Raw genomic sequence first — 26,737 nt, forward strand, 5'->3', positions numbered from 1 at the left:
AGTCCGTGGGGAGACTTAACCTTCAAACATAACATTTTCGTATGCTTTCAAAAATATTGACGTAAAAACATCTACAATTATGAAAAAAATATATTTACGATACTTTAAGATACATTTTTAATTCGAAGTTGCTAACGATAAAGTAACAACTACCTACCTATTTGAATGCGTATTCCGTCATTAACGTGCTTACGTATTTCATGGAATGAGATATTAAAAACCGTTTTTTATATCAATTTGAAAATGCTGAACAATCCTTTTAAATTACTCGCCAAGTTAAGTAATGTTTAGAGACCAAAAAAAAGCTGCAATCATTCCGTCATCATAAGGATGCCAAAGATGAGGTTTTTAAACCTTGATGAGATGGACAAAAATAATAAAATAAATCATCAGGAACACAAGACAAAACAATTTCTTAAAGTGGACTCCTTCTTTGCTATGGAAAATTTAAGATATTTTTGGCCAATATCCGACAAGAGGTTTTATAGATTTCAATAGAAAGCAGTGTGTTTGCAATAGAACAAAAACCGATGACAATAAATACGACAATACAAATAATTCACTATTATAAACTAACTATTTAAACTAGGATCATAACTCATCATCAAATAACACCCATGTTAACAATGTACTTTTTGGTTTATGTTCGTTTGTAAAGCTGAAACTAAATATTCACATAGGTATCAGTGTAAACGCAGCTTCATGACTAAAATTATGGTTGAGGGTTACCAGGAATCATTACAAGAATTATTACGCGTTCAGGGTATTTTGTTGTATCTTTCACGCAGTGTAAACACAAGGACAATACTCGGTTTAGTATAGTACCTAGTAATTTTCAAAATTTTGTAACACTGTTGTGAAAAATATGTATATGTATCGCAGAGCGAAAAGCAAACAAACGGTTTTTGACCTTAAAGGCTTCAAAAGGTATATTTTCTTTTCACAAAGTCCAATGCCTTTATTATTTAGAAATAACAAGACTTTTAACTATGTTCCCATCAGATTTGCCTTATATTTGTACAAAATACGTTTTTTGATTCATTACGCAAAAAATATTCAAGATCAATATAAAAGTAGTAAGTAATTTATTATGTACATATTTTAGTAATGTACGAATAAATATTAACTCATATTTTTTCTAATCTTGCAACACAGCCACTTCCACTCCGTACCCTTGCCGTGACATCTAAATGTTCAAGTCAATAACCTGCCAGCAAAAAAATCTACAATAACTCTGCAGTGAACGCGGCCGCGCTCTATTCTCAGAGCATGACGCAAGCCATGTTTCGTACCACCGAAATTATAAGGGCGTGCAATGCATAAAAGCAACGTGTTTGCGCGAAACATTTCTTTCGAATTATGCGTTGTATTGTAAAGAACTTTGAAGTTTAAGCTGATTTTACATTTTCTTACACGTGCATAAAGTAATATGGGTCGACGGAATTTTTCTACCTAACATTAAACTTTCAATAACTTAACATATTTTTTTTATATTTCCTCTTTAGACGATGATATTAAGGCGATGATTGAATTAATCCATCACACGAAGTCATCAATGACACTTTGAACTTTGAATTGTGCGCATCAAATTGTGCAATCTCGTAAAACAGTGATTGTGACCCCAATTAATACTTTTGGACTGATAAAGGTGTTCTAAAAGTAAGAAAAGAGCAGCTACTCAAGGAAGATTAAGAGTTTAAAATAACATTAACATTACGAGAAACACTCCACGGAGACTTTTTCTGATCCGATATTCGTTCTATTGATTGCGCACTAAATTGAATTTAAAAAAAACATTAATAAAGAACCAATCGTAAACAACAATAAACAAACAGAGTTTAATCTGTGAGGGTGTCCAGTATCGTCTTGACTCATCCGTGAAGTAACAGATAAGACACGGCCGGTTTACTCGTAAACATGCAATAAAGTCGAAGTTCCAGTCCCGAGCATGTACTAATTCTATTAAATTAGGTTCTTAGCACGTGATCACGTTTTCATCACAAAAGACTTTCACGACGCAGGGACAAACAACATCGCGAAATAAATTCAAACCGACAAAATATATAAATTTGCATAATATAATAATTATTATTAGAGTTCGGCATGTCGTGAATCCCATATTTCACAATCAATCATATATTTTTGGCAGGCAATTGCGCGTTCCAATCGATTTTTCGAACTCAACGTAGACGGTGGTATTGCTGTTATAACGGTGTCTATAGCCTCTTGTACTTGCTTTTGTACAATTATAACCCCATCTCGACATACCGCAGCCCCTCTTTATCAGAAAATAAAAATTATTTTGATACTTCTTTCGACTACTCCAATACTTTATAGTTTTCGTGGTCACGGACGTGATGCTGGTGTTTGGTTGTACTACAAATGTACTAAGAATTGCCAAATATCGATTAACTTGACCTCTTTACTAGTGGCAGGACCTCTAGTGAGTCCGCGCGGATAGGTACCCCCTACTCTGCCTATTTCTGCCGTGAAGCAGTAATGCGTTTCGGTATGAAGGGTGGGGCAGCCGTTGTAGCTATACTTGAGACTTTAGAACTTATATCTCAAGGTGGGTGGCACATTTACGTTGTAGATGTCTGTGGGCTCCAGTAACCACTTAACGCCAGGTGGGCTGTGAGCTAGTCCACCCATCTAAAGAATTAAAAAAAGAACTAATAATCGACTGAGATAAGATGTAGTTTAGGAACAATATAATAACGATAACTTTGTTAGCCTTTGATCATCTAACTTATTGATGATCGTATAAAGGATCATCAGACCACAAGAGGTAAACGGCTACATACCCTGAATGGCCCGTAATTGGTTAGTGTCTTCGAGAATATTAATTTTGAATGGTCTCGCTCTTTTGTTGATTGGCTTTTATTTACGTATACTTTGAAATGAAACTCATTAATCTAAGTACATATTTTTTGTTTGATGAATGAATCTTCTGACGAAAGATCTTTTTTAAGGTTAAGTTACGACCGAGACAAAAGAACGAAATTTTTAACTGAAGGTTGATTATTACAAAGGAAAAATCTTTGTAAAACAAATTCAGGATTTATTATTCTGACAAAATTCTACATGATATGTAAGTCTTTGACAAAAAATCAATAGTAATTGAGCGTTTACAAGATCAATTTCTTTAAATTTTCCAATCTTTCAGTTCCTATTTGTTTAGCTCTGTTCATCATTTAAACAATAAATAAAGCAAACATAAATATTTCAATGTTTGTGTAATCGCGTGTAGTGAGATGGTTACAATCAGACTACACGGTCAATAGCACTATGAACAAGAATGGAATACATACACGTATATCACTTCAATTTTTGTTTAAATAAATTTCGTAAGTATTGTATATTAAGACAGCGTCGGAACACTACATCGAGTCAGCGGTGTGACACGATAACTTATTCATCGTGGACATCCCTAGCTACAATCCCGACCCAGCTCAAGCAGTTGCCTATCATCGTCGACGTCATAGCCACGTTGTCATGGTTCCTTCTAATCCACTTTCAGTGCTGTTGGACGCTACTAGTACTGGCGCTCTAATAGCCCAAAGTATGCATTTATGACACTGAAGTTTTTGTGTCATGCTTGAATGCTTACTAATTTGAGAACCGTAAACATTGACAATGATAGTCTAAAATTGCTTCCGATTACATTGATATCAGAGATTCTCATTCGCAGGTACACCACGATGGGATATATCGATCGCTACAAACATTGGACCAATGAATTATTTCTACCTGTTCTTTTGAACTTCTTAAGAATTCATAATAGAGTAATTATTATCTTGTCAAGTTAAATGAATGGTGTGTGGGTGGTGAATTTTGAAATATACGGTTGACGCACTACACTGAAAAAAATCCATTCGCCTTTTTCACAACTTATGGAGATAGAAAAAAAATCGCACAATATACAATGCTTTTTCTTAAACATAAAAAAAATATAACACATTCTACCACCAAAAATAAAACACTCAGGCAGGCAAGCATGCACACAAACCAGGAACGTTATTCGGCGTTTACAATGTGCCAAAACAAAAAAACAAAAAAAGGAAAAACAAAACTGATATAAAAAAAAATGAAGTGTAACCAACACCATAATACAACAATTGACAAATCGAACGCTGGCTTTTAACGAATAATATTGATCGCATAAAAATTAATGCCATAAATGAATTCGAATGGCATACGACAATAATACAACGGGTAAAGCTTGCGTTCCTCGTCATAAGAGTAATGATAACAATAGCCAGGAGAAGCCAAACGTTCCGAGTATAGAGCGCATCTACCTGGTGTGCTGCTGTCGTTCGGAGAGAGGCGGAGAAGGCGCACGAGACGACGTAGTGGTTTGGTCACGAGATTCAGACGCTGTCGCCGGACTGCCTCCACCGCTGCCGACGAGCGCCAACGCCAACCCGTTGATACTGCCGACACATTACCACGTCACCAGAGCCCTAGGCGACAGCCTTCATTCCACACGACTTACAAGCTTCAACATTAATCGTACATTAAAATCACAATTAAAGCGTTGGAGCTTCTAAGTCAGCAATATTCATCATTAATTGAATATTCGCTATAAAGTTAATAATTCTAATCTATTACAAAACCTAGCAATTTATTCTAGTGTTATTGTATCTATAACAAAACATTATCTAATATCCCGCCAAGTTTTCCATTCGCTGTAATATTATATTACATTTAATCACACGTTATCATTGTGAATACCAAAATTTTTGTTATCGTTTTAGCTACAAACAGCCGAGCGAAGCAGAACATTCTCAGCTAGGTGAAGAAATATAAGCAGTGGTATTCAGTTAGTGGCAAGGCAACCGGAGTGTCAGTCAATAGTTAAAGTACTGGGCAAGCAAGCATTCCATTTACATTGTGTCTGTTATTCAACGAATCATGATATAGGACAATCAATCACCACGCGAGATACTCTTGTTGGATCGCCTCATGAACAATATAAGTTGGCTTACGTCCATGGTGCGAATTCAATTAATGAAATAACAATAGTGACAGATGTAAAAATAACATTATTGGGTCATGTGGTGATAAAATTAAAGATCGATCTGATTGACATGACAATAATTAAGGTTGAAACTGATCAGGAAATAATTCTCGTAACTCAAGAGAGCGAGAACAGTAAATTAGTTAGGTGTTTACGTCAAAACACTAGGAATTGGTATGGAACATAAATAGATTACAAAGGAATCATTTTTCTAAAGCTCGTAAAATGTTGCAGTCGAGACCACGTTTTGTCTAATCGAGATTCAAAAAAGAGTTCTAATTGCGCTAATCGTTAACGTTTCACTTAAGTCTACACGTTTATAGATAGATGCTTTAACGTTATGCTAATTTCCTGTTTTCGGACTTTACTAATGAATTCGGTTGGCAACAAACTGAAATGACGTCAAGCAAGAAAACTATTAGAAGACACAAGGGGGGTTGACGAACTAATCATAATAATAAAAGACAGGCTGTCTGGTGTATATCGACTTTCAAGAATAGATTATTCGTAAGTCGACTTTATTTAAAGTATTGTTTGAAGTCTTGAGCGTGTCATTTAATATTTTATTGTAAGTACATGTTTAAATTCAATGGAGGGAAAAAAGAAAATAATTCTTTAAAATACTAATAAAAAATTATGGAAAAATATCATTTAAGTATTGCTAGCTCGAAGCAGTACTGGTTATTAATTTATTAGGCTAACAAAAAATATTCAGAGTTATTTTTTATGCTATAGTTTTTGTATACACTGCTAATTTATATCCCAAACATTATACAAATTATATATGAGGTAAATAGATTAATGAAAATATTTATGTTTTGATTACTAAAAACAGTTGTTTAGTATGCAATTAGCGGTACACAGTACCTTATAGTAATTTAGATATCTCGAGGGAAAAAACAAAAAAAAACTTGTATAGTCTACTTTATATAAATTATCTATCAGTTAACGAATTATTTTGTTTGAAAAAATTAATATCGTTTTCATACATACAATGGAAACGGACAAATGGAAAAATGTGCGGAATTTAAATGGCCTTGGGTTTTTGTGGATTCGCCTTACGTACGGTGCCGTTCCAGCCCCATTTGAGATGTGTATGATGTTTTAGGGGTTAAAACCTTACAAGTATTACTTTTTATTACCCTTGTAGGCAGACGAGCATACGGCCCACCTGATGGTAAGTAGTTACCGTCGCCCATGGACTTCAGCAATGCCAGAAGCAGAGCCAAGCCGCTGCCTACCGCATGCATTGAGGTTTTCTGGGACTCCTCAATTTTAAGTTCCTTGAATACGTCGTTACCTCTATTCATAATTATGGACTTAAGAAATCATTATTATTGTTTTTCTTTCGCAATTGCAAATACAAGTTGTTTAGTATGAAAAGATACCGGAAAGGGGAAACATTTTCGTTTAACGTATATCACCTATATTAGAACTGAAGTAGTTTTCAAAACCTTAAGACGGGAAACCGATAAATAAATATATTGCGATTATGTAAAATAACGAATTTTTCATCGTAAATTAGTATTGTGGATGTTATCGATTGCATTGTGTGAAATTTATCAGTTTCGAATGTAATGTACTGCATTATATGTGAAAGGGTAATAATACACTTTCCATATGTTTCATGACACTTATTGAATGAGGATATATAATAATAAAAGGAAATAATGACAAGTTTAAATTATTCTGAAATGATAGAAATTAAATATAATAAGCCATTATTATTACCACGTTCAAAGGTGTTTTACTAGTGTTTATATAGGTATATTCAAAGCTTCTTTTCATTTATTACGAGTAATCTACAATAAGAAATCCCTAGTTATAAATAAGTAAATGAGCTCATATCTCAAGACTTTTATAGATAACGAAATTTGTTTTTTTTTAGCGTGGAAGTATTACTGGGGACCCAGATGCCAGTACCGTGAAAAAAAATCAAGTGAATCATCAGAATACATTGACCAAGTAATCTCTTTCTACAAAAGATCAAAAGTCACACAATAAAACTATATTATGATAGGATTATGAGGAAATCATGACATCAACTAGTAATTTTTATTTTTTTTATTACACGCCTCGTTAACTGGTCCCGTGCTAAGTTCGTAAAGAACTTGTGTTACAGGTACCAGATAACGGAAATAAATGTAAGATTTTTATTATACACGTACATATATTTAATATACATCCATAACCCTGGAAAAGACATTTATATTTATCATACAAATATCTTCCCTTGGCGGGATTCGAACCCGCGAACCCCTTGTGTAGTGACCATGTCACTTACCACTACACCAGACGGCCGTTATTGATTAGATCATTGTCAGACCATTCAAAGCGGAACACTGAACTCATTTAACTTTCAAGTTTATTTAATGTTTTCAAATAGGAACTTGTTTTATAAGTAATACGACCCTTGCAAGGACCATATTCTCAAGAAAGTTTCATGCGAGGTTAAAGTAATAAAAGCAATTCAATTCGCATTTAAAACGATTTTAATGCATGCGACCCTGTCGTTGCAGTTCACGCAAATATATTTTTCCCCATTTGTTATTCAATTCTGAGAAGTAAGCGAAGCAAAATGTGTAATGTTCTTTTTCGTCATTAATTCGCGTGATTACATTTGCGGGAAATTCATTATTTATCGTCGTTGCACTTTTACACAGCAGCTATAAGAATAGTAAATACTAAGAAAAACCGGTAGTCCAGGAAAATGAAATAGAATAAGTTTAAGATTGCAATTTCTCAAAATTTATTAATGCTTAAATTGGCTTAAAATGCAAACAACTGCTGTGTCATATCAGTCCACTTTGAAAAATGAGTAAGTTATGATACTATACACTGGTGGTAGGACCTCTTGTGAGTACGCACGGGTAGGTACCACCGCCTTACCTATTTCTGCCGTGAAGCAGTAATGTGTTTCGGTCTGAAGGGTAGGGCAGCCGTTGTAATTATACTGAGATCTTAGAACTTATATCTCAAGGTGGGTGGCGCATTTACGTTGTAGATGTCTATGGGCTCCAGTAACCACTTAACACCAGGTGGGCTGTGAGCTCGTCCACCCATCTAAGCAATAAAAAATAATAATAAAAATTTCGTTTCATAGATTTTGAGCATCTGCTGTGTCTAATAGCACTGCCCTCTACTTGTATGGATGGGGGTGGCGCTCAGCATTGAATTACACAGCAGTCGTCTTCAACTGTCAGTTACAAGTGGCTAAGGTAAACGTAAATAAACTTAAACGTCGGATTGAAAATTAAAACCGCGTATTTATAATGCAAGATCAATTCAAATCTACTACTAAGTGTTGAACTTTAAAAAGTACAATACATTACAGACAGTAATGTAAAAGTTAAAAATCAAACAGAGCCAAGGTTTCTTAATAAGAGAAAGCAACCTGTCAACAACAACCATCCTAAAAATATTACTATAACAACTCGCTGATTCAACTGTTACCATTGTTTCGATGAAGACTTTCAATGTGAACAATAACTTCGTTATTATCGTAAAGGAAGTGACCTTTTCATTTACATCTTTTCTGTTCGTTCACGATGACAGTTCGATTGAACTCATTACTTGCACTTGGTAAATTGCATCAACTTAAGCGAGTCATCGAGACTGTTTTCCTTGTGCAGATCTTGTTCAATTGTACTAAAACAATTTTTTATGAATTATTATTATAATTTTAGTATTCATTTGATTTCCATCCGCGATTAAAGCTAGTTTTTATCGTGAAGAAATACACCATTGACAAATTACTAAAAACTTTTAAACTACATATATACATATGTTCAATGCATTGTTGGTTAATTTCTTTAATTTTCATGTCAATTATTTTCGATAACCAAATACGTTATATTTTATGTTTTGGAAGCTATAAGACACAGAACAAGCTTACGATTGGTACTAGTGTTAGTCATTTAAAATTTATTATACAGAAAGTATAGGTACTTGCCAAAACTTCATAATCGGCGACTTATGTCGTGAGTTTAAGACAATAATCGTAAAATCAGTTTATTTACGTATCACGTATGTACTACGGAAGCGTGAAACACATTCATTTAAATTGGATTAGTTTCGTTGGTCTATAAATGACGACATCCGAGGAAGACATAAAACTATGGGCTACCATTCTAAAGATTGGTTGATGCAAAAAAAAAAAAAAAAACCTTGTGTAATTGATACAAGCACCAGGTCGTAGAAGAAACTGGAGCGTGTCTGTGAATCTAAAAAAATATATTAACGTTTATCATCCAAACATAGCGGATTTCCTACAAAGTTATACTTAGACATTCTCTATCAATATTTAAAATTGGTATTCTCAACATCACATCTCCAAAGATAAGTAGTCTAAAAATAAAGGTATTTTATATTCAAAAGTTTTAGTTTGATAATTTTCAAAAGGCGTGCAGAGACGTCAAAACAATAAAATTTAAACTACATATTCCGTAACTCACAAAACCCGTTTCATTTTATTATCACGGCAATACTGTTTGGTGTTTAAATAAAACGATGATTTCACAATGTAAAATGATCTTGAAAATATTTTGAGAAAACAAAACACGGAAACGACTAAGCCATCGGTTAGGATAAAAATAATAGTAAACATGTTTTGGTTAAATTCCCGCTACCGCACCGCGCCTACCTATGACTTAACAGAGCAGAGTTATAATAGTACAGGGTTTGTTTTTTATGTAATGGAGAACCGACAATGAGGTTTTTTTTTATTTCCCCTGTAGGTACATGAGCATACGGCCCACCTGATGGTAAATGGTTAACGTCGCCCATGGACTTCAGTAATTCCAGAGCCAAGCCGTTGCTCTACAAGACTCGTTTGAAGAAGGACATGTCATAGCGCTCGGGAAACACCGTGGAGGGGAGCTCATTCAAAGCCGGATGGTACGTGGCAAAAAAGACCTTTGGAAACGCACTGTGGATGAACGCAGTGGCTGCAGGTAGTATGGATGAACTCTACTCCGGTGGCGGGCGATGCGATGGTAAAAACGAGAGGATTTGTTATTAGTCCTACAGTTAAATTTTGCTTAGCGCCTTCAGTTTAATTATCAGGTGAAGTAAGTCCAATTAAGAAATCCATTCGTTTATGATTCTTAAATCATACATTTTATTGCGTGGGACAATGAAAACAACCTAATGCGATAATGCACTGTAAAAATGAAGGCATGTATTTAAATGTGACATGATTGAAACTCATTATGGTATCAAGAGTTTTTTATTTATTTTTTATTGCTTATATGGTTGGACGAGCTCACAGCCCACCTGGTGTTAAGTGGTTACAAGAGCCCATAGACATCTACAACGTAAATGCGCCACCCATCTTGAGATATAAGTTCTAAGATCTCGGTTTGAAGGTATATATTGTAAGTATAGTTACAACGGCTGCCCGACCCTTCAAACCGAAACGCATTACTGCTTCACGGCAGAAATAGGCAGGGTGGTGGTACCTACCCACGCGGACACACAAGAGGTCCTACCACCAGTAGAGTAAGCGTCATAAGTGATATTTTGCATGATTTAAATCATACCACTCTGAATGTATTTTCAGCTGACAGTCATTACACAATAGGGTTGTTTTGCGAAGGTTGCCTGCCCCTTGTTCGATATAGGTTTGGAACAGAACACCCGATAATCGCAATTCTTTGTTGATATTTCACGTTTCTGCACTTTGTTCTAGGCTACGACAATCAACAGAATTATAGCTCATTATCCTGTCAGTGTAATTTAGCACGTTGCATTAAAATATTGCGTCATAATCTATGTGCGAGTATTCTGTCAGTTGTGCAGTTATTTATTGATCCTATTTTTAAAATAATCGTGCTTTTACGTGTTACATAAGGTTGAAATTAGTAAACGGGTTTCTGTTGATTTGGCGCGTTCCGTTGGCGATTCATTGGCGAAATATCATTCCAATTAGCGTAAATCAATTACACGCATGGTGTTCGGTAAACGTGATATTCTGCAATCTACAGTGGTCACATGATGAATGCAATTTTGGTATTCCGCCAGGTACTTGGCATCGACTTTAGATTCCGACCAAACTTGCACTAGATAATAATGTTCTTATTTTAGGTACTAATGTCAAGATATTGACGTAATAATCGTGTGAGATCGATGTAATTTCGGCATCACGAGCTCGTCTATCATTTGAACAAAGAAAAGGTTAGAACGAATAGAGTATATCCGGTTGCTAATCAGATATCTCAGTAATTGTTTTCTTGAAAACAGTTGGTAGTGCTGTATTGCTTGATGTTGGCAGCAAACGTTTATCAAGCTATTTTAAGGACAGAACAGCTGTTATTCGAATTTAATTGAGAGTTTAACCTAATTAGTGGACGACAGCATCTGCCCGGCAAGCTTATTATCAGGTGACAAGTTAACCGGTCAGTCTTCTACTGTATAAAAACAATGAATTCCTTTCCAGACTTCATGAGGCGAAAGTTAACCTTCTCGGTGACAGCATCCGGATATTTAGCAGATTCACTCAAAATTATTCATGTATTCAACCTTGTTTATTTTAGTTACGGCTCCAAGCAGGCGCCAGGTTCACCTTGACCGAAGTTCGCGAACGGTGTAACAAACCAAGAAACGTCGACCTTTCCACCTTCTCGATTTGTTAGATGAAACAAATGAACTAGTAAAGTTGAAACGCTGGCTGGAGTTCACGTTACGTTGGTATGCGAAAACAATCGTTTTTACTGAAATATACTTTTGTTGAATGCAATTAAACAGGTTTAAAAGAATATTGCTGTAATAATTCTTCGTCTTACTATTCTTATAATATTTAAAGATTTAAACATATATTTTTATCTAAGTGTATCTGAGCACCGACTTTTACCAAGAAGTACTAATACATTTGTATTAGCACTTCATTAACTCTCTACAAAACTTGCATACGCTCCGTTATGACGTATGCAAGCGTAGTGTTCGCTCACGCAGCCCGCATCAACTTGAAGTCCCTTCAGGTTATTCAATCCCGATTCTGCAGGATAGCCGTCGGAGCACCATGGTTCCTGAGGAACGTGGATCTCCACGATGACCTGGAGCTCGACTCTGTCAGTAAGTATCTACAGTCGGCATCATTGCGCCATTTCGAGAAGGCGGCACGACATGAGAACCCTCTTGTCGTGGCCGCTGGAAACTACATACCCGATCCTGTAGACCGAATGGTAAACAGCCGACGTCGCCCAAAGCACGTCATTACGGATCCTCCCGATCCATTAACGGTGCTTTTAGGCACCACAAGCACCGGTCACCGTCCTCGTCGAACCCGTCGCTTGCGACGAAGGGCTCGACGAGCGAATTAACCCCTAGACACAGCCCACTGAGTTTCTCGCCGGATCTTCTCAATGGGTCGCGTTTCCGATCCGGTGGTAGATTCTGCGAACCACTGCTCTTGCTAGGGTCAGTGTTAGCAACTCTCCGGTTTGAGCCCCGTGAGCTCACCTACACACGTTAGGGTGAAGCTCAAATAGCCTCTCAAGGCTATCAGCATAGGTAGGGAAAAAAAAAAGCACTTCATGGTTATTGCTCACAGTAATAACAGGTATTTATGTAATTTATGTAGGGCTGGCCATAATTTCTAAATTCAAATTATTTTATTTCAATATGGAATTCTGTTTTCAAATTCAGTCATTTGTTTATTGATTAATGTTCCGGTTTCACTGCATTTTTATCTCTTTCATCATTATGGACACTACATATATTTTTAGTACGAGTAATTATGGAATAAGAGTTTTGACGCGGTAGCAATGCCACACGAACGGCTCACAACATCAATGGCGTATACGGAGTAAATACCACAAACGATTCATCATTGCTTTGAAAGCTTGATCACGAACATGACATGAAAATTTTGATCTAATAAATTAACCCCGTGGTCGCCCGAAAACTAAAGTTCACAACGACGAATTCAAGCCGATAATGGAAACTTTCTATACTCAATCTACCGCTGAGTTTGCAGAAACTTTCAACGCGTTTATTAATAAAATAGTGGCCCATTTTCGCCAAACTGTTAAGGTAAAAACCCTTGATAAGCGAGTGTCGGACGAACTGAAAAATCGTCAGCGCGATGTTAAGGTATGTCTTGCGTTGCTTAACAGAAAGAAAGGGATTATGAACTCCATTGTCATATGCCATGAAAAATGAATTCTTTTTGATAATCGTAAGCGATCATTATGTTGGATAGCCTCTAGTTCACCACCTGGGTATTGCCCCAAACGAGAACTTACCTATAAAAGAGCCTTTTATTTGTTTATTGCTTAGATGGCTGGACGACTCCACGGGCCGCCTCGTGTTATATGGTTACCGGAGCCCATAGACATCCACAATGTAAATGCCGCCACCCATCTTGAGATATGAGTCCTAATGTCTCAGTATTTAAAGTACAACGACTGCCCCACCCTTCGAACAGAAACGCATTCCTGCTTCACGGAAGAAATAGGCAGGGTGGCGGTACCTAACCGTGCGGACTCACAATACGTCCTATCACCAGTAAAAAATATGGTTACTGTTTAGTGGTCTAGGTATAATTCATCACAGCTTCTTACCAGATGGCACAATAGACGGTCTCTAAGCAACAAGAGCTAGAGTTGGAAGTTTTGCGTCATTTACCGTACTAACCAGACCGTGCGCTGACAGACTTCTACATTTTCCAAAGTTTGGTCAACTTAATGGCAGAGAAAAAAATCAATACCCGAGAGGCAGTACAAAATGCCTTTGAAGAATTAACTCTCGTACACCGGACTTCTTCAGGAAGGACATTGAAAAATTAACACTGTACTGGCCTCTCCCAGCCTCTGCCATGAATGAACATGTATCGATACAATGGGTGCGTACTTTAATTGATATCAATAAACAACATTTAGACTAGCTTTCTGTATACTAAACGTCAATTTCACAGGTACAGAATTAATACAGTGGTACCTCGACGTTTCGACATACGAGTTTAATTCGTTCCGCAACCTTGCTCGTATGTTAAATTGTTCGTATCTCAAAGCAATTTTCCCCATTAAAATTAATTGAAACGCCATTAATCCGTTCCAAAGCTCCCAAAAAACCACCTCAGTCGTTTTGTTTAAGTGTTTTTGAATAAGAAAAATGTATTTATAAACATTATAAAATTTTTTAAGCATTTAGATCGAGCGAAGCTCACGTAAAATTGAAGGAAAAAGGAAAGATACGGAATATTTGGAAATATATTATGAAGAACATCCGGGCTATGACTGTAATTTCTTAGTAAGTTACAGAACAGTGCATCGAAATAATTTCTTATGTTTATAAGCGAAAGAGAGTTGAATTTCTCCAAACGAGGAATCATAGTAGGATTTCTATACGCTCTCTCTCATACATATATTTTCAATATATTGGATGTATCTAAACTCCGAGTCAAGTTATTTACTCCTAAGCTCTTTATACTTTTGAGCCCTCTCTATGAGGTACATGAGTGTTTGTTAAATAAAATAATAATAAAAAGCGGATTTTTTCATCAAATCTGTTGAAACGATCACGGAGTTAACGTGCAAGATCGTAAACAAGCAAGAGATCAAAACCTTAAAGTGCGTGTTAAGAAACGTACAGAAAAAAACAACGTTCAATTTTGCAAGTTTACATTACAATTTCGTAACGAACAAGTTGATAATAAAATCTATTTCGATTCCGTGTTACACCGACATTTTATAGTGATGTTAAATAAACGTAAAACTGCGACTTCATAAACGAAGCCATTATTCTATACAAATGTTCAATGTTATAAATGGGTTCAAGGCATCAATTTTATTATCGCACCATCTTACTTACAATTTCTCGTTTAAAATGTACATATCAAAAATTCCATATGAAATTAGTAACATTATTGAGGCAATATTGTTTTTATGAAAATTATTTATTCATGTACCACTTTTTTATGGTTATGTTTTAACCGTAAAATGTTCTCATGTTGATACAAGTCTTCTAATTTCAAAATCTTTTTACACGCCCATGATGTAGAATTGGTATTTTTATTTATTTGACAGCTATTGTTATGAATACACAATTTTGTGAAATATTCAGTTATGAAAATAACCATTTTAGCAATCAGATTATTATTTTCTCTGCATCTGTTCATTTCTGTTTTTTATTTTTAATTAATCAATAACAAGACATAATAGAAAGTATATTAAATAAAATGAATCCTAATCATGTAGTTCCAGTGATTATTAGGAAGAACGTCGGGCGAACACTGGTACAAATTTACTACATACTTCTACCTCTGTTTAAATATACATACTAATAGATACAAATATAAACAGTACCGTCTGGTTCGATTGCAAATAGAGGTAGCGTATCAGAAGGTACGCGGTTTTAATGACTTCTAATTTTTTACATTCACGAAATGGGTTACTACAACCTTGGTACACTTTCGTTCAACGCTTCACAGTCATGAGAAATTTAGGAATCTTACTCTGATGACGCGAGTGCTAAATTTCTATCTCAAAATAGTTTCACAGTTTCCACGTAGAAAATTTATTCAGTAGCAAATACACATTTCGGATGTAATTCGTTAATGAAAACTCGAAGATGTGTGAAGTTTTATTCATTCATACCAGAAAACCGGACAGTGTTTCTAGGGTAATTCCAGCAGTTATACTGGCAGCAGGAATTTGATTAAGGTGCATTGGAAATGACTAAGGCAACAAAACAAATTGGTTAATGAAATCGCGTTTTGATCGTAAAGAACGCGCCACCCACGGAGTACGAAATTAGATGAATGACGAATCCGGTGCATGTATTGCGAGTGACTCTTGACAAATAATCGTCGTGTGAATAACAACAAATCCGCTGATTACTCTTAATCTGTTTAATGTGTCTGTGGCGGTAAATAAAATGGGATCGGACGGTTTTATTGTGCTTTACACTTCAAAACACATACTTAAATTCTTTTATTTTGAACTTAAAAATAGGTATACTGAATTTCGGCATAGAAAGGTGACTGACTGTTAATGAAATATATAGTGCACGTAAATATGGAAAGCCAAGTCGTTGTAAGTTAAAAAACCAATAAAACTACATATATTTAAAATGTTGTAAAAAGTACTAATGTATCGTTTAGGTCTTAAAGGATCAAGGAAGGACCTACGAGTAAAATGCATTGGCATTGTAAGTTGAAAATTTAACGTGCTAATAAGACGTCCACCCGGTGTGGTCGCATTTAGTGATGTGAGTTCTAAATAAATACATACCAGTACCAGCCCGTGCCTACAAATACAGGAATAACATTGTGTAAGTGTAAAGTTAATCCCGTAGAATTTAAGAATAATTTAATTTACTTATTGGCTCGCGCCTCGGGTATACGAGTCTCTCTTGAGTGTGAAGTTATCAGGTATTTTTCGGAGGGGCTCGGGCAGCTGTTAGCAAGCCTTCCCCTTTCAGCTAAGCCCTAGAGCCCGCCCATCGGTCCTTCAGGCCACCAGCTATCCTACCATAAAAACCGCAATTTTATACTCCTCCGCCAGCCATCTACATCGTTTCTGATGTTTTTTGCTGGTGATAGGGCCTTTTGTTAGCCCGCATGATTCTTTACTACGGCTCAGCCGTGACGTCATGCTTTTTGATTTGCGAATAAGATAGCCACTATTCAAATACCTACTATTGAGTATTCGTCGTCTCTTACATGGTTGGTGGTGGTTGATATACAACGCTTATAGGTGCCTCAAATTGGTGCCTAGTCATTTACCACGAAGAGCCCATCAAAAACAATAATAAATATAAGCGAGAAAGAATAGTATTAGTTACTTCACTCAGATTAGAGGTGTTTTAAGAATTAAAGATGTTTTAATTCAATAATGTCAGAATGTTTGAAATTGTGTATTATTTAATATTTCGAAAATCATTTTATCCAACAATATGTTACTCCTCATTGTATATCAGAGCACTGTAATGGAATTAGTAAGCCGACACCCCCAATCATTCGTGAAGGTCGCGCGTTGAACCTTGAATAATTACGCGGGGTGAATCTAGGGTGGTCGGATTTAAGGGCAATGACCGGTGACAAGTTTTGTTTAGAGGATGAAATGTTTACGATCATCAGTTTTTATGTGTTAGGGGGCTTGATTTGTTTATAGATCAATAGAGAACATATGAGAGAAATTTTATTTCAAAAGTTTCTACAACCAGTTTACATGTGATACGTATTAACTTTTAAAACAAATGTAATATGCTTAGTGTGTGTAATATGACATTATTATTAACAAGATATATCAATGAAACGTAATTTTGAAAGCCGTCGTCCTTTTCGTATGTTATAATTCCTTTCTCTACAAAGTTGCATCGATTCAAGCGACAAGGTCGCATTTTAGGGCCAGATTCAGTTAAATAATTAATTTTATTTATTATCGAGAATAGGTAGTCGACTACAGCGCATCGGATGTTACTATAGCGTATATTCCAAGCTTGACAAAAAATCACCAATGTGTATCGAAAAACCACGAAATTTCCGGCAGCGAACTAATATATTTATTTATGATATATCATGCACATTGGTGTACATTGGCGATATTAATGCACAACTCAATCTGTATCAACCAAGGGTAGGACTCATAAAAGAACACTGTAAATATATTGGTTGATTAAATAAAGTAAAACTTATTTCTCAAATAAAACCTAAACATATAAATTCTATACTTAGATATTTATTATATTACGATTTTTCCAGTTTATCTCTTGTTAATCATTTGTCTCTCAATTATGTTTAGAACGATCAGTGAGTGTCTTGATGTCAAGAGTTTTGTGTTGTGTGTTTTGAGTTTGTGTGAATCTAAAAACTGTTAAAAAAAAACTATTTGTACTCGAAAAGAAGAACAAACTAATCAATAACTCCACGTGAGGGAGTGAGACGGACGATGAGGAATTAAGTTGTTAGTGGAACTTATGGCTCTGTCAGAACTTATGATTGACATGCCGCCTATTCGCAACGGAGGTCAGTGACCGTACTATTAATTATTTATGAGCGAACATTCGAGGGTCGACTCTGCTACCCCTGTAATTGTAAATCCCCTGTATCAGAATTCCATGCTTATTTAACATTTAGGTATCTATAAGGTGTTGTGTTGCCGGTCATAGATTTAAATTTTTAAATATGTATATCTGCATTATTACTTGATATTTAGTTTTTGCTATATAAGGCGTATTTTAAAGTGTTTTTAGATGGCACTATAGGAGCAAAGCGCTCGCACGCTATAATATTTTAGTTATTGTTATATTAACAAAATATATGTATAAAATAAATATGCCCGTCGAGTTTCTATCGTCGTTCCTTCTCAAGACTGTGCGTGTGGTTCTTAGAGCTAGAGGTAAAGATTATTTTGATTTTCAGTACTAAAATTAGACAGATAGACTATTTCGAATTTTGGAATTAATTGAGAGAAAAAAAAAGACATTTACTTTCATAATTCACGTGAAATTATACAGTTTGTATCTTATATAGTATACAGGCCATGGCATCTCATTTTTTTCATTACTACAACCTATTCCAAGAACAAAACTATACATACACATGATAACTTCAATGTGGATGATTTCTCACGCACCATATCTCATATCCGTCGAATGATTCACGTTTTGTGTCACCATTAATTATTATTGTATCTGAATATTCAATCGCCAAAGCGAAATTAAGTTTTAAAAGTTTTCGTAATTATTACACACATAAATGTGATAATCGTTTAATTACTTAATAACGTCAACAGTATTAAGTTATACCGGATGTAATGTAACCGTTCCGAAAACGAACAGAGGTAAGTAACCGGTATGATCCCGATACGACAACATAAAAATAGTAACTTTTTATTGTACTGTACTGCACCTTAAGTATTTTGTTTTACGTTTTAGTATTTAGTGTAGTTTAGTCTAGAGTTACATTTATACAAATTTAAATATATTGCGATTTATCATTCACATCTACATTTTAGTAGATACTTTATAATATAGTCTAGGTTTTCATTTCATTTCATAACTAATTTAAAACTTTAAAATAACATCTTTTTTATTTAAAACGATACAATTTGTTTGGTTACAATTTGTTTGTGCGGTTTTTTTTTAAATCTCACTTGGCTCATTCGTTTGTCCATAGCATACATTACAAATCATACTTTAGGGTCATTAAACATTAAAAAAAAAAACGTACACACCATAACAACATTAGTAACATGAGTTGGTTTGGCTGTATGTCAATCAACTCATGAGCGAAGCAAAAAAAAAAAGTAGCGAGCCTATCATTCTTACCATCGAGACAACACGATAACAAACTATGTATTATATGAATTTAATTAATTATACAAGTTCGTTTGACTAACAGAAATCGGCAGATGAACTCTGGCGTACTTTTTTTCGGCATTTACCAAAACTATTGAGTATTCGGCATCCTTAAGCTGTAACATTTTGATGTAACAATAAACATTAGCTACTGCCCGGGTTCACAGCAACATCTATGACTAACACTCAAGATAGAAGTTGTAATAGTTAGAGAATTTGTTAGAATTTAAAAAAAAGGACTACCAAAAATTCGAAATGGCTTCTTCTGACTATAAAAATGCAACATCCTTGGGTTTCATAAATTTACGGTTCAGTCAAGGTAACCGAACTCTAAGAGTTCGACATGCAACCTAACTTAAACATCAGCCCGCTGAGTTTCTCGCCGGATCTTCTCAGCGGGCCGCGATTCCGATGCGCTAGTAGATTCATGCACGAAGCAGCTACTCTTGAGTTGTTAGGTCTCGTTTAGAGTCGCTCGGGTAGCTATTAGCAAATCCCACCCCTCCTGGCTGAGCCCTTGCTCGCCCACATGCCCTAGTATAACTGGAAAGGCTTCTAGCCAACAGTAATCTCTCAAACAAAAAAAAAAGGTTCAGTCTCACACGTTGTAACTGTTTTGATGGATTTAGTGATTATTGTACATAAGAAAATACATATATTTAGACAATATGTTTAACAATCATCTTATTACTAAAACACCTGTCGCATCTAATAATACCTGACGGGCAGTCCGCGGCGGCTGTGAAACGGCATACCAAACGAACGTTCGAATGCGGCGGAACAAACTGGTAAATAAAACGTTTAGTGCTCCTCGAATTTAGCGAACGCCCGCAAAACAAAACTGGACGGGCGCGTGCTTGTGAACAGTGCAAACTGTTTAACGCGAATTTAACTGTTACGCGATAATTAACATGTCACTACCAGGTGACGGCTTGCTTAGACGTAACGGTAATCGACTAAGGCCATTATTAATTACACAATGAATAAGTGCAGTACGTCAATTATTCTATCAATCAAAACGGTTATTCGAAACTGCCATTTCATAGACCTTGAATGTTTTCGTACATTCGGTATCAAAAATGGAAGTTGAATAAATTTTCCATCTCAATCAAGACTATCTCTTCAACATCATTGTTTTTTGGACGTCTCCTAAAACCTCGGAATCATCACTCTTGTATGAATGCTTTTGTTAAACATGGACAATATTGATTATGTTACCATGAAAACGGTTTGCAAAACAAAATGATTTAGGTAATTAAAATTTTACGTCGCCATTATAAACCGGATGAACATAACGATCGTCTTCGAAAAGATCACTTCGTGTATTAAAACGAGGATTGAGCATGTAAACATTGATAAAAACAAAGACTTTGTTTAGTTGAACGCTGACGTCACAGCTCGCAAACGATCGTTTCATTTTAAAACAATTTAACACTCGCCTACATAAATTTCAAATCAGTTTAATATGGTCGATTACGGGCCATCTTATCAAACATGTTGTAATTAGGACTCGACATATGCCTTAAAATCAAGTTTTGAATTTTTCTCCACTAGATTAATGTCTAAATATAATCTCACTTTACTAAAAGCTTGCCCAACCTGGACATCGGACTTGGTGTGATGTATATACAGGCATTTCATTGATCACTTCATAATAAAAGTAAATATCTTTAACGTACTACTAACATAGTTCATCCTCGTTTCCGGTCACCGTTCTCGTCGAACCCGTCGCTTGCGACGAAGGGATCGACAAGTTAATTAACCCATAGACACAGCCCACTGAGTTTCTCGCCGGACCTTCTCAGTGGGTCGCGTATCCGATCCAGCGGTAGATTCTGCGATGCACTGCTGTTGCTAGGGTCAGTATTAGCAACACTCTTGGTTAGAGCCCCGTGAGCTCACCTAGACGTCAATGAGAAGCTGAAATAACCTCTCAAGGCTATCAGTTTCGGTCGAAAAAAAAAACTTCGACATCGAGAAGTACGCTTAATATGGCTACGAGAGCATTTAACATCTCTCATGATTCTACGTCAATATAATTGAAAATTAATAATCGTGATATTACAATTTCTGATAAGAATTCATTAAGAATAATCTATTGTGTGGTTACGCGCGTCTTTTTCCCTAGAAACATCTGGAAAATAATTCAAAAAGATTCATTACCGTTCGCTGTTAACAATTATTTGCCTTTATCATTTTCCGCCAAGTGCCTCCGGTGTTTGTTGTGATGTCGAACTTTAGATTCTGATGTCGGTGACATGTCGACTTTCAGATATCCTCTGCGTGCAGTGCAGTGCCTCTGCGATCCTTACGATCGAGACAATTTCCTCTTATACCGTTTACTGTTTATGTATCGTATGTTAAAACGAGGATTATCATATTCGAATCATAAAATATAGATGTCTTAGTAAAGCTAAGCGTCCACAGGTCGGTGTCGTACGCATCGGACGCATCGCATCAATCGCATTATTTTTTCATACTGCGTCCACTGTATCGGCAGCGATCGGATTGCTGACGCAAGTACCACCAATCGGATTGCCGATGGCAGTTTCATTCGGATTTTCTTAGTGATCGTAGCTGTGTTGTGAGAATGGAGGAAAGCGAAGAAGAACAATTATTTGTCATTATTGCTTGTTTGTTAGCTGAAGAAGAAGAAAATGCAGGAACAACTAAAAAAAGAAAACATAATATCTGCAATTGCAATAAGTTATGCCGCCTCCATACCGCAAAAAGCAAAAACAACTTGTATGAACAGGACGATCGTCAAAATGCAAACGGCGCGGCGCGAGCGCGCGGGGTCCACTGGTCGGCATTCCGTATGACGTCATCGGCACGCATCGCAAAAGTTGCCTCTCGGAGCATCGGTGTCGGCATCGCCGATGTGCGATCCGTACAATGCCGATCAGTGGACGCACTTGTATGACTTTCTATACAAAGAATACTACGATCCGTTAAATGTGATGCGTCCGATGCGTACGTTACCGACCTGTGGACGCTTAGCTTTATGGATTCGTTGTTTACCTTTTACACATTTCCGGGAACTCATATGACGACATAGATTTACATTTTGTGTTCGTTTCTATAATATAATTTAAGTTTATTTTAATGTATGTAATATCATTGTTAAATTAAATCAATTTTAAAGTTGACGAGTTTGCGATTGTTAATAGTAAAAGTCATCATCATCATCTCGGCCTGCCCACTGTCTACTGAAGGTAGGCCTCTTTAATCCATCTCCATTACAGCCGGTTCGTTGCCACCTGCATTCAACGTGACCCAACGATTTTCAAAAGTTCATAAGACCATCTGGTAGGTGGCCGTCCCACAATTGCTCTTGTAGGCAGACGAGCATACGGCCCACATGATGGTGAGTGGTTACCGTCGCCCATGGACTTCAGCAATGCCAGGGGCAGAGCCAAGCCGCTGCCTACCGCTTAATACTCTTTCAGTACGTGGTTTCCACTCGAGGATCTTTCCCGGTCACCTTCCTCGTCGAACCCGTCGCTTGCGACGAAGAGCTCGACGAGCGAATTAAACCATAACCACAGCCCACTGAGTTTCTCGCCGGATCTTCTCAGTGGGTCGCGTTTCAGATCCGGTGGTAGATTCTGCGAAGCACTGCTCTTGCTAGGGTCCTTGTTAGCATCACTCCGGTTTGAGCCCCGTGAGCTCACCCACTAGTTAAGGTTACGCTGAAATAGCCTCTCAAGCCTCAAAAAAAAAGGAAGTTTTTAAATAAAAACAAAAGCGTTAATCGAATCGTACGCAGAATTTGTATATGCATTTATTTTTGTATTATACAAATTCTGCTTCGCTTATCGTCATAACGACTGAACTCTATTAGGATGTGGTTTTCAGCGTGTGCTGCTGATATCATCTTCGGTTTACATTATTTGTTTCATTCAAGTCGTCGTGGCCTAAAGAAGAATCCCGCAGGCGGTTACCAATTTTTGTAATGAAATACGAACTTATCGATTCAAATCAAATCAAATCAAAATCAAAAAATTTTTATTCAACATAAATGAAAGTACATACTTGTTGAACGTCAAAAGAACTACCGCCAATTCACAAGAACTAGCCTCCGTCCTGAGAAGAATTGACAAGAAACTCAGCGGGCATGTCTTTCTTTTTTTTAAATATGGAATTATTATTTATTTATTTTTTAATATTAGATTTTTTTTTTTTCATCGATTGTTTACGATTGACTTCCACGGCGAAGGAATAACATCGTGTAATAAAAATCAAACCCGCAAAATTATAATTTGCGTAATTACTACTGGTAGGACCTCTTGTGAGTACGCATGCGTAGGTACTACCACCCTGCCTATTTCTGCCGTGAAGCAGTAATGCGTTTCGGTTCGAAGGGTGCGGCAGCCGCTGTACTATGCTGAGACCTTAGAACTTATATCTCAAGGTGGGTGACGGCGTTTACGTTGTAGATGTCTATGGGCTCCGGTAGCCACTTAACACCAGGTGGGCTGTGAGCTCATTCACCGATCTATGCAATTTAAAAAAGAAAATTTACAACAGAGGTAAAGACTAGTACAAAGGTGCGCGCTTCTGTAAGGGCAATCACACGTTTTCATGAAATAAAAGTGAAAGTAAACTGATTGATTCGATATCGATAAAATTTCTGAATAAGTTAATTACGATATCACCGAGATAATACTGTTGCGTAAAACATAATCGGGAGATCGAGTTATTAAAAATTTACGTACGTTACAACAATGTTAACAATTAGATGAATGCAAAGATTTGATGAATCATTTAAAAGCGGATGTTTTTTTAGGTTAAGCTATGTAGGTCGATTTGATACAGGTAGTAAGTAATAAACTATACGTTTTTTTTATCATCTCATTTTGACAGTTTGAGACAAGGTTCGTGCGGTCTTGGCGACTAGCAGTGTCTACACTTATGCATACACTAGAATCATTTTGGAACAGTTTAGTTGTTGTAAGTTGTTAGAGTTGTCTGTATAATTGCGCCAATTATTTAGAATTGCTTTATAACATTCATATTTGGTGTGATACAGAAAATCTTGGTACGCCTTCCAACAATAAATGTTATTATTTTTATTCCGGGTGATCCTTATTTATTTAAATTTGTTTAAATTGCAATTGCGTCTATTTTTGTGTGCTACCAAAAACATAGTCCGTTAAATACTATGAATACAAAATATTACAACTAATAGTATATAGACAATAATTTCGGTATGACAATATAGGAATTCAATTATATTTAAAAACTCTGTTTACGTACTGAACTTTAAATTGAGAGTCAGTCTTATTAAGAAAAGAATCTGTCAACAATCTTTAAAATGAGATTAACCAAAGTTACATATTTTTATTTATGTACTTTAGCAAAAGTTCGTAACTGTTAATAATTTATTATAAAATAAAAGAAAATAGAAGATTTGTATTCACGTTTGTAGGGTCTATAAGTTCCAGGGTAATAGTTTAGCACCATATCGGCAATGAGCTTGTCAACCGAAGCCTAAATAAACAAAACTTCCATTTGCAGGCCTCATTTTTGTGTTCTAGTCTTTTTTTATTTTTTTTATTGCCCTTGTAGGCAGACGAGCATACGGCCCACCTGATTGTGAGTGGTTACCGTCGCCCATGGACTTCAGCAATGCCAGGGGCAGAGCCAAGCCGCGGCCTACCCGGAAAATTCCCGTATTCATCGAATGTTTTCGGCACCAGCGTTTCATACTTGACGTAATTTTGATGGTTTAGTTACATTCACATTTTAGATCTTATTCAGATGGTTTTATTTTTGGAGGTTTCAATCAATTAATCGACAATTCTCATAATCAATTGATAAAATAAGTCGTTTAAATCGTAATAAATTCGTTTGCCAATTTAATAAGTAGAAGAAAGAAAAATGTCAGTTAGGCTACGCAGTTCTTTAAATGCAAACATATCAAAGTTATAATTGCCTCGTATGCTTTAAATTTTAATCTCTACCTAACATAATTTTTTATTTATGTTAAGTAATTAAGTTACAATGTAAGCAATCTGGTTCGGTAGGATTTATCCATTATGTGGTAGACAGTTAAGCCTCCCATTAATTCGTATCCTAATTTGAATAGGACAAGGTCCATTGGTCCTGAGCAGGGTTGATGGCTTTACGAGTATATCAATGAAATACGATATTAAGTGGTGATGACGTGCGACGTGCCCTTGTCTGTGGTCAAGAAAACATTTCCAATTAATTTGTCGCACAGCGAAATCACATATTTTACAAACAATTTCATTTTCATCAATTTTATGAATAGGTTCCAAATAAAAGAATATCTACTGTTTCTTTTATCCGGTCTACGATAGTCCGAAGCGAACCAGCGCTCACTATTGGTCATGGTAATGAGACCACTGTAATATTTCCTAAGTAAAATTTAACTAGCTTTCACCGTTTTAGTGAAAACTGTATTATAATCGTTTCTTATTGTTTTGAACAAATTTCATTTAACCATGAAGCTGATTGATACTTTCTATCGTAAGTTAGCTGTTAATTATTTGGTCAATTATTATAGATATTAAAACCTGAACTATGAATTAACTCCTTTTACAATTTCATTCATCGTCATCGTTTGGCAAAGGAGATAGATTACAATCAATCAAGTTATTGAATTTGGAATAGCAGCTGTCCTATTGTAGAAACCGAAACGAAGGATTCCTATATGATAGTCGTTATCCCGTTCGCTCATAGCTGAGATGGCCTTAGGCTACCGCCGAATAAGTAGGGACTTAAAAAAATAAGCGTGATCCGTAAACATTGCTAAAAATATTAAAACCAACTTGCATAACGTACATTTTTATTAAAACAATAAAACAGGACGTATGTACTTTTTATCGTGACCAAATTACCAGCTTTCAGTTTTAAAGGTTCATTAAAATGAACATGGTAATATATTATAACATTGAATGCGTTATAAAACATCGATTTGCACATTTTCGTTTCTCTTTATGCAATTCTGCAATAAAAAAATTATAAAAAAAAAAAAACCGATGTGCTCCACTTGCGTTACGTTTCGACTCTGTTTATTGTAAACGCCACGGCGGCGATTCATCAACGACATTACGCATTACATCGTTGCGATATTATGTACCGTACTTAACAACTGTATAACGGTATAATGGGACTAAAGCGATCCGTGAATTATTATCGTATTATTATTCATCATCATCATTCTTTCCTATTACCCTCTGCTGGGGTGTAGGGCTCGAATCGCCTAATTTTGAAGTCGTCGTGGCCTAACGGATAAGATGTCCGGTGCATTCGTGTTGAACGATGCACCGGTGTTCGAATCTCAGGCGGGTACCAATTCTTCTAATGAAATACGTACTCAACAAATGTTCACGATTGACTTCCACGGTGAAGGAATAACATCGTGTAATAAAAATCAAACCAGCAAAA

General features: G+C 36.1%; 1 protein-coding gene across 4 annotated transcripts in view; it reads right to left on the reverse strand.

Annotated features, from left to right (window-relative positions):
* The window catches only part of LOC101742811 (protein bunched, class 2/F/G isoform), a 171,584-nt gene that overhangs the window by 90,651 nt on the left and 54,196 nt on the right, over positions 1-26,737 (reverse strand). For 3 of the 4 annotated variants that reach the window (XM_062668560.1, XM_012695659.4, XM_021352041.3), the window contains one exon: positions 4,299-4,433. The exons of the other annotated variant lie outside the window; for it this stretch is intronic. In XM_062668560.1, the coding sequence (XP_062524544.1) occupies positions 4,299-4,433 (135 nt within the window). The remainder of the gene's footprint in view (positions 1-4,298; positions 4,434-26,737) is intronic. 4 annotated transcript variants of the gene reach the window in all.

This window comes from Bombyx mori, chromosome 5, assembly GCF_030269925.1.
Source record: "Bombyx mori chromosome 5, ASM3026992v2".
NCBI lineage: Eukaryota > Metazoa > Arthropoda > Insecta > Lepidoptera > Bombycidae > Bombyx > Bombyx mori.